General features: G+C 48.1%; 1 protein-coding gene across 3 annotated transcripts; it reads left to right on the top strand.

Moving 5' to 3' along the window:
- The first annotated feature begins 5 nt into the window (after positions 1 to 5).
- Positions 6 to 4,126, top strand: NEU1 (neuraminidase 1). 3 transcript variants are annotated; one of them, XM_081522456.1, is made up of 7 exons: positions 6 to 80; positions 366 to 400; positions 838 to 1,030; positions 1,735 to 1,997; positions 2,690 to 2,872; positions 3,057 to 3,279; positions 3,393 to 4,126. In XM_081522456.1, the coding sequence occupies exons 3-7, from the start codon at positions 856 to 858 to the stop codon at positions 3,617 to 3,619; spliced, it is 1,071 nt and encodes a 356-aa protein (XP_081378582.1). In that variant the 5' UTR covers positions 6 to 80; positions 366 to 400; positions 838 to 855; the 3' UTR covers positions 3,620 to 4,126. The 3 variants fall into 3 exon arrangements, with proteins under 3 accessions (XP_081378582.1, XP_081378581.1, XP_081378580.1); XM_081522455.1 differs by lacking the exon at positions 6 to 80 and adding an exon at positions 90 to 257; XM_081522454.1 differs by lacking the exon at positions 6 to 80 and having other exon boundaries at positions 90 to 400.
- The last annotated feature ends 4,982 nt before the right edge of the window (positions 4,127 to 9,108 follow it).

Genomic DNA, 9,108 nt, shown 5'->3' on the forward strand with positions numbered 1-9,108 from the left:
AGGTCACGCGCCCCAGGGCTTCAAAGATGGCCAATTGGAAGAAGTGGCTCCGAAGCGCTGAAGGTCACGTGCAGAGTCCTGTGAGGACCAGTTAGAGTCGCGGAAGCGCGGCTAGGCGGCTGGGTGTGGGCCGGCTTTGGGGTAGATATCTGAGCGTTTAAAGGGCCGGGGTCAGTTGATCGACTCCAACCCGCGTCCAAGTCCTGGGGGCCAGGGTCGTGACCGCAGCGAGGGAGAGATGACTGAAGAGGGACCCGGTATAGTGCCCTTGGGCAAACCCAGGAGACCGCGAATGCTGCGATTATGGGGAATCTGTAGGGTTCAGATATTTTCCGCGATCTTCCTGCTGATGTTGTCTCCTGCAGGAGTCGGGGCCAGAGCAGAGAATGACTTCAGTCTGGTGGGTCCCCATTCGCAAAGTTCCGTCCCCGACCCACGCGGGCTATCTGTGCCCGGTTGCCCCCCCCCCCCGCTCCACCCCCGGGACAGGGGCTGCTGATCGCTTTCTCCTCCAAGCAACCCTCCGACCCCGTTTCCTCCTTTCCTTCTCTGGGTCCTTGTCCTCTTTCCCTCTGAGTCTTCTCTTTCAGGCTTCTTCCCCATTTGAGGTCTCCCTGTCCCCGAGGGCTCATTCTCCCGTCGTAGCCCCTTCCTCGCTCTGAGCCACCAGTATGGCTCTAAACGCTCCTCGGGTTCCCATTCCTAGTTCTGGGACCCCAGCTCGCACACCGGATCCCCATCACCCTGCCTCTCCCAGAGAAATCTGACTCCAAGCTGCTCTTCATTCACTCTAAAACCCAAAGTCACCTTAGTTCTGTTGACCCTTCTTCTTCCTAGGTTCATCCTCTTGTGACCATGGAGCAACTGCTGTGGGTGAGTGGGAAGCAGATCGGCTCTGTGGACACCTTCCGAATCCCCCTCATCACCACCACTCCTCGAGGCACTCTTCTTGCCTTTGCTGAGGCCAGAAAAATGTCGACATCGGATAAAGGAGCTAAATTCATAGCTCTGAGGAGGTCTATGGACCAGGGTATAAAGATGTCTGGGTCACAAGAGGTTGGATGGGTGGGGAGCTTGACCTGCCTTTAGGGCCCTAAAGACTGCTGGATCCCTGAAAAGTAGAGAGAACCTAAGGAGGGAAAGTGTCAGGGTAGTGATCTGGAAATTAGTATCACCAAGGAGTTGAGCATACATTCAAACATTTATTGAACACTTACTATATACTTGGCATTGTTCTAGGTTCTGTGAATACAGCTATGAACAAAACAGAGCAAAAATCCTTGCCTTCATAGGATAGGGGATGGGGGAGACAGACAATATACATAATAAATAACTAAATGCATTTTTTGTGTTGGGAGGTAATAAGTACAGTGGAAAAAAACAAAATAGGCCAAGATATAAGGAGATTGCTAGAGTTTGACTGCAATGTTAAGTATGTGACATTTTAGCAGACTCGGAGGAGTCTGAGTGAGCCTGGAGAAAGAGCATGCTAAGCAGTGTAACAAGCTTAGATGCCCCAAGGAGGGAGGGAGATATTCAAGAAATGAGGAGTTTGTGTGGCTGGATGGAGTGAACAAAGGTAGAAGGTCAGAGAGGTAAGAAGGGGCAGATCATGTAGGCCTCGGGGCCATCATAAGGCCTTGGGTCCCTAGCCAGGAGGTGAAAATGGCAGGGAGTGGTGGAAAGGGCACCTTCAAAGTGCTTACCCTGGGTCTCTTTACTTTTTTTTTTCAGGCAGCACATGGTCTCCGACAGCTTTCATTGTGGATGATGGGGAGACCCCAGATGGGCTGAACTTGGGGGCAGTGGTGAGCGACACGAAAACAGGCGTGGTCTTCCTTTTCTACTCCCTCTGTGCTCATAAGGCTGGCTGCCAGGTGGCCTCTACCATGCTGGTGTGGAGTAAGGATGACGGTGTTTCCTGGAGCTTGCCGCGGAACCTCTCCTTGGATATAGGCACTGAGATGTTTGCCCCAGGACCAGGCTCTGGCATTCAGGTCTCTGTCCTGAGATGGGTGGAAGGAGCTGCCTTGTAGAGAGTCTGCCCCATAATGAACTCCTTCGCAAAGACAAGATCCTGTGTAGTCAGATTTTTCTGTCTCAGATGGGATTCCGTGGAAGAAGGGATGTCCTGGGAAGAACACTCTACCCAGGGAAGGTGGAATTTTGCCAGTGGCATTGCATTTGGGGGTTGTCCACAGGGCTGCCCCAAACCATGTAACAATCCATGAACCCTGGCATGCTGCAGTCCACGGACTCACAAAGAGTCGGACATGACTGAGCAACTGAACTGAATCCATGTACAGATTAGAAAAAAATTAGAAAATCCCATGCAGATTAGGAAAAAAAACCTCTCCTTCATTTGGGCAGACGTAAGCCTGTGCCATGGGCCACAGCTTGGTCCATGAACACAGGTTGGGTTTAAGCTCCCATCTGATGCCTGTGGCTAGGCCTCCTTGTCCTTTGCACAGCCTGTCCAGAGTATACTCTGTGTGCCCCCAAGGAGTTTATTCTGCCAAAAAGCTAAATTCAGTCAGTGGGTGTTTGCAAGGCTTGTGGGACCCGCAGCAAGGACAGAATGGAAGGGGACCGGGTGTATCTTCACACTTAGGAGGTGAGGGGTCCCCCTTCCCTGCCTCTGAGCATCCTCGGTGTCTCCATCTGCAGCACCCCGATCCTTTCCCCACAGAAACAGCGGGAGCCTCGGAAGGGCCGGCTCATCGTGTGTGGCCACGGGACGCTGGAGCGGGATGGGGTTTTCTGCCTGCTCAGTGATGACCACGGTGTCTCCTGGCGCTACGGAGGTGGGGTCAGCGGCATCCCCTACGGCCAGCCCAAGCGGGAAAACGACTTCAACCCTGACGAGTGCCAGGTGAGGATTCCACGGGCTGTTCCCCACCCGCCCGACCTGCTCGGCCCTCCAGAGGCCCATTTCACTCACAGACCCCGGGTCTGGCCGCCCAGCTCTGTGCCAGCCAGCTTTGCTCCCTCGGGGACGGGGCCCTGGGCCCTGCCCCTGCCCTGGGTCTTCCCGAAGCCCTCTTCTCTCCACTCAGCCCTACGAGCTCCTCGACGGCTCGGTGGTCATCAACGCGCGCAACCAAAACAACTACCACTGCCATTGCCGCATCATCCTCCGCAGCTATGACGCCTGTGACACCCTGAGGCCTCGGGATGTGACCTTTGACACGGAGCTCGTGGACCCTGTGGTAGCTGCAGGGGCTGTAGCCACCAGCTCCGGCATTGTCTTCTTCTCCAACCCAGCCCATCCAGAGTTCCGTGAGTATATGCCAGGTGGCGTGGGGTGGGCAGGGGAGCCCCTGTGACTGAGAGAAGGCCGCCTTGTCCAGGAGGGAAGCCCTTCGTCTCCCTGACTCCGCTGCTGTTCCCAGGAGTGAACCTGACCCTGCGCTGGAGCTTCAGCAATGGTACCTCCTGGTGGAAGGAGACGGTCCAGCTGTGGCCAGGGCCCAGTGGCTACTCATCGCTTACCACCCTGGAGGGCAGCGTGGGTGGGAAGGACCAGGCCCCGCAACTCTATGTCCTGTATGAGAAAGGCCGGAACCAGTACATGGAGAGCATCTCTCTGGTCAAAGTCAGTGTCTATGGAACGCTGTGAACTGTGCACCTGCCATGGGGGCAGAGGGCCCTGAACTGAGCCTCAGGACTACGGGCCTGCAGAGGGTCTGCTGGAGGAGCCTAGAGGACAGTTCCACCTTCTTTTTGATTCTAGCCTTTTGCAAAATCAACTTATCTTTGACAGGGAGATAATTCCTTTCAGACTCAAAACCTGGCTTCTCCCACCCAGGAGGAGCTGCCCCCACCTGGGAGTGCTTCCCTTCCACATTGTGCACCCCCCAGCCCTTCCTGCCCTCCCGGACAATGATTGGTCCTTTTCTTGGGCAGGGCTAGGTGGGCCTGTAGCATTATATAAATGTGAACTCAGGGAACTGGGGAAGACTTAACCTCTTTGGGGTAAAATACTGGTTTTGCAGAGGATTGGTGAAAGCTCCAGGAGGGCAGGGCATTTGGCTTCAAGAAAGGATGAAGTGCACCATGCACTTTGACTATTTATGGATCAAAATGTTTATAACCTAACATTTTTAATGAAGGAGAATGAATAATTTGCAGGGTCTCTCTGTTTCTGTCATCGCGCATCTTCATGTCTGTTTTCCCCGTGCACACGTGTGGGATGGGGAGTGAACTTGGGGGAAGAAGCTGGTGTGTTTATTGACTGAAAATTTGTGACTCTGGCAAGTCAAATCCTCCTTTTGACTTCACATTCTTTCCTATCACAGAAAAGGTTCGCTCTCCACAGGTGTAATGAGTAGGAGGAGGAACCTCGTAAGATAATTAAAAACCAGCTGCATTGTAATTCTAAGGTGGGATGAGAAGCTATCCTCCGTGAATCAGGGAGCAGGTGTGTAAAATGCAGGTGAGAAGCTTCTCCCAGCCTAGCCTGGCAGAGAAATAAGCACTGTGGCAATCACGTGCGAAAACAGCATTTTGTCCTAGAGATGCTGTGAAATGAGCCTGCAGCTGAGTGGGACAGCCACAGTTTCCCTCTGTATGGAAAGAAAATGCAATGCCTGGATAAGATCGTAGGAATGTTCGGGACTTTTTTTTTTAACTTTATTTATTTTTGGCTGTACGGGGTTGTCGTTGCTGTGTGGGCTTTTCTCTAGTTGCGGTGAGTGGAGCTTACTCTTCCTAGTGGTGCTCAGGCTTCTCACTGTGGTGGCTTCTCTTGTGGAGGACAGGCTCTAGGCATTCAGGCTTCAGTAGTTGCGGCTCTCTGGCTCTAGAGTTCAGGCTCCGTGGTTGTGGCGCACTGGCTTGGTTGCTCCTCGGCATGTGGAATCTTCCTGGACCAGGGATCAGACCCGTGTACCCTGCATTGGCAGGCGGACTCTAATCCACTACGCCACCAGGGAAGCCCTCAAGACATTCTTTATGTCTTTATCATAAAGAGATGAGGGCCACCTTCATTTGCAATTAGAGATTTCTTTTACTTTCAACTGCATTTATAAGACAATGTTAGAATAATTTATTCTTTCTGATGGAAGAAGTAGAATATATCCCACTGCGTGTAAAGACAAGGTGTAATTTTGTTATGTTCTATCCTGAGTTTGTGATCAACAATGTAATATTTGATTTTTCGTTTTATAGACATTTTCAAAAATACAGAGTTAGAGAAAAGAGCTTAGTGAACCTCATATATCACAACATCCAGTTTCAGCAATTAATCAAGATGTTACCATGTTGCATCATCTGATCCTTTTGTCTATTTCCTTTGCTGAAGTATTTTAAAACAAATCCCAGACCTCATGACATTTCACCCCTACATTCTTAAGTATGCATTAAGTATCATTCTTTTTTTTATTACATTTTATTACATAATCATAATGATATTGCAGTGGCCACAGGACTGGAAAAGGTCAGTTTTCATTCCAGTCCCAAAGAAAGGCAAGGCCAAAGAATGTTCAAACTACCACACAATTGCACTCATCTCACACGCTAGCAAAGTAATGCTCAAAATTCTCCAAGCCAGGCTTCAACAGTATGTGAACGGTGAACTTTCAAGCTGGATTTAGAAAAGGCAGAGAGGAGCCAGAGATCAAATTGCCAACATCCATTGGATCATTGAAAGAGCAAGAGAGTTCCAGAAAAACATCTACTTCTGCTTCATTGACTACACCAAAGCCTTTGACTGTGTGGATCACAACAAACTGGAAAATTCTTAAAGAGATGGGAATACCAGACCACCTGACCTGCCTCCTGAGAAATTTGTATGCACGTCAAGAAGCAACAGTTAGAACTGGACATGGAACAACAGACTGGTTCCAAATAGGGAAAGGAGTACGTCAAGGTTATATATTGCTACCCTGCTTATTTAACTTATATGCAGAGTATATCATTCAAAATGCCAGGCTGGATGAAGCGCAAGGTGGAATCAAGATTGCCGGGAGAAATATCAATAACCTCAGATACAAAGAGGACCCCACCCTTATGGCAGAAAGCAAAGAACTAAAGAGCTTCTTGATGAAAGTGAAAGAGGAGAGTGAAAAAGTTGGCCTAAAACTCAACATTCAGAAAACTAATACCATGGCATCCGGTCCCATCACCTCATGGCAAATAGATGGGGAAACAATGGAAATAGTGAGAAACTATTTTTCTGGGCTCCAAAATCACTTCAGATGGTGACTGCAGTCATGAAATTAAAAGTCACTTGCTCCTTGGAAGAAAAGCTATAACCAACCTAAACAGCATATTAAAAAGTAGAGACATTACTTTGCCAACAAAGGTCCGTCTAGTCAAAGCTAGGGTTTTTCCAGTAGTCATGTATGGATGTGCGAGTTGGATTATAAATAAAGCTGAGTGCTGAAGAGTTGATGCTTTTGAACTGTGGTGTTGGAGAAGACTCTTGAGAGTCTCTTGGACTGCAAGGAGATCCAACCCGTCCATCCTAAAGGAAATCAGTCCTGAATATTCATTGGAAGGACTGATGCTGAAGCTGAAACTCCAATACTTTGGCCACCTGATGTGAAGAACTGACTCACTGGAAAAGACCCTGATGCTGGGAAAGACTGAAGGCCAGGGGACGACAGAGGATGAGATGGTTGGATGGCATCACCGACTCAATGGACATGAGTTTGAGCAAGCTGGGGAGTTGGTGATGGACAGGGAAGCCTGGAGTGCTGCAGTCCATGGGATCGCAAGGAGTCGGACATGACTGAGCAACTGAACTGAATGCTTTTGCACACCCAAAACATTGACAATAACTGTGGTATAATCTAAAACCCAAGTTGGTTATTCAAATTTCATCAGATGTCTTACTTTAGTTGATTTGTTCAAATCAGGATCCCAAGAAAATCTACTCATTGCATTTGATATTTCTTAAATCTCTTTAATCTACAGTAGTTCACTTCTCCTTTCTCTTTTATTTTATTTATTTATTTTTGGATACCATCTACACAGAAGTAGGTTCATTTTGTCCTGTAAAATGTTTCACTCTCTAGGTTTGTCTATTTCTTCCTCGGAGTGTCATTTAAGTTTTTCCTCCATCCCTTGTGTTTCCACTTACCAAACCTGAAGGTTTAATTAGATTCTGATTCCATTGGGTGAAGAGGAGCGTGGGACACGATTCCTTCTCAGGAGCTGTGTGTTTCCCATTGTGCTCCCTCAGGAAGCAAGTACTGCTTGCTTGTCCCTCTGCTGAGTACAGCTGAGAGTAAGTGATGTGTTCAGATGGCCATTAACCCTGCTGTGTAAGGTTTCCCCGTCAACCTTCCAACTGACAGTTACATACACAGATGAGTTTTGCCTGAATCAGTTATTTCATGAGGGGTTGTGAAATACTGGTTTTTTAATTCTGTTATTTTCTTTTCACCTATTAACTGGAATTCTTTAATGAAAAAGAAGTGTCCCTCATCAAGGCTGTTGGGTTACCCTGAAGCATGGTTTGTATGGAAAAGGCAGGATAAATGCCTCCTTTCTCCCCTTTTGTTGCCAGTTCTCAAAGTAAACTGATGTGTTCATAATACTTTACCTTGGCCAGTAAACCACATTGTTACCACATAGGACACACATTCAGAGGCAGAGTCTGTGGGCCTACGGGGGGGGGGGGGGGGGACGGACATGGGGATGTCTGAGAGAAGAAATATGAAGAGAAACAGGAGGCCTGACTGGGGGCGGGGGATCTCCTCTGCTTTTCTGACACAGATGGAGAACTAGATACTTATCAGAAGTAACTGGACTTCCCTGGTGGTCCAGTGGCTAAGACTCCATGCTTCCAATGCAGGAGGGCCAGGTTCAATCCCGGGTCAGAGAACTAGATCCCACATGACATTAAGTTCACAGGCAGCAACTAAAGATCTCGAATGCTGCAGCCAAGTAAGTATTTTTAAACTAAATGGTGGCGTAAGAACCCGTCTCTTAAGTGCAGGAGACATAAGAGACATGGGTTTCATCCCTAAGTCAGGAAGATCCCCTGGAGGAGGGCATGGCAACCCACTCCAGAATTTCTGCCTGGAGAATCCCCATGGACAGGGAAACCTGACAGACTGCAGTCCACTGGGTCACCAGAGTCAGACACAACTGAAGCAACTTAGCACGCACACAAAAACTAGAAGGAAATAAAAGGAACAAATAAATAAATAGAAGGAAAAAGATAAATAAATGACCTCTGGGTGATTTGGCAAAAATATAATCACAAAGGTGGTGCCCATAGTGTGAATGACCCAACCCAACGTGTATCGAGAGAGGGGGAAGTTGGAGGGAAGAGTGAAGATGTACAATCACCTTTGTGCTTCAGTATCTTAAGCCCAGCTAACTTGGTGATGTTCCTATCAACCAATTTAAGGAATGTTCAACCTTCACCAAGCTTGCTTTTGTTACTTTGAAATTCCTCAAGCCATTCAAGTGCCCTTGCCGTTGAAGCTAGGAGCCTAGTAGACAATAACTAACCACGGGTTCACTGAGGATGTCATGCCAACCCCAGTGGCAGTTCCTTGCTCATGGCTCTAAAAGGAGAGATCAAGGGGTGGCCAGTGTCTCAGGATGTCTGAGTCTCAGTGAGGCATTTGACACAGTCATGGGGAACCACAGGAAAGTTTCCTGGACCCATGTATACAAAAAAGCGGGGAAATTCATTTACCACCTCTGGAGGACACTTTTACACTTTAATACCAACCTCTTACACGATACTATAAATACAGGAAAAGAGTGAATCATTCCCCTTACCTTTGCAGGAACAAGTAATTCAGGTTAAAGTACCAGTTGATGAGAGATTACTTATTTTACAGGAGAATATAAAAATAAATATAGAAAAAGTAACCAAATTGGAAAATCATCATTTTGCAAACTTGAGTGCCAGTTCCCACTTGAAAGGCACCCTCCCTGAACCTAGATAGCATATTAAAAAGCAGAGACATTACTTGGCCAACAAAGGTCCGTCTAGTCAAAGCTAGGGTTTTTCCAGTAGTCATGTGTGGATGTGAGGGTTGGACTATAAAGAAAGCTGAGCGCCGAAGAATTGAAGCTTTTGAACTGTGGTGTTGGAGAAGACTCTTGAGAGTCCCTTGGACTGCAAGGAAATCAAACCAGTCA

Source organism: Giraffa tippelskirchi, chromosome 8 (genome assembly GCF_054371585.1).
Source record: "Giraffa tippelskirchi isolate mGirTip1 chromosome 8, T2T-mGirTip1v1.2.pri, whole genome shotgun sequence".
NCBI classification, from domain to species: Eukaryota; Metazoa; Chordata; class Mammalia; order Artiodactyla; family Giraffidae; genus Giraffa; species Giraffa tippelskirchi.

Excerpts from the sequence above, each read along its gene's own strand:
- NEU1 (XM_081522454.1), top strand. The coding sequence starts at position 239 with ATGACTGAAGAGGGACCCGGTATAGTGCCCTTGGGCAAACCCAGGAGA. Across the intron at positions 1,031-1,734 it reads GAGGAGGTCTATGGACCAGG|GCAGCACATGGTCTCCGACA; the intron begins GTATAAAGATGT and ends TTTTTTTTTCAG. Across the intron at positions 3,280-3,392 it reads CCCAGCCCATCCAGAGTTCC|GAGTGAACCTGACCCTGCGC; the intron begins GTGAGTATATGC and ends TGCTGTTCCCAG.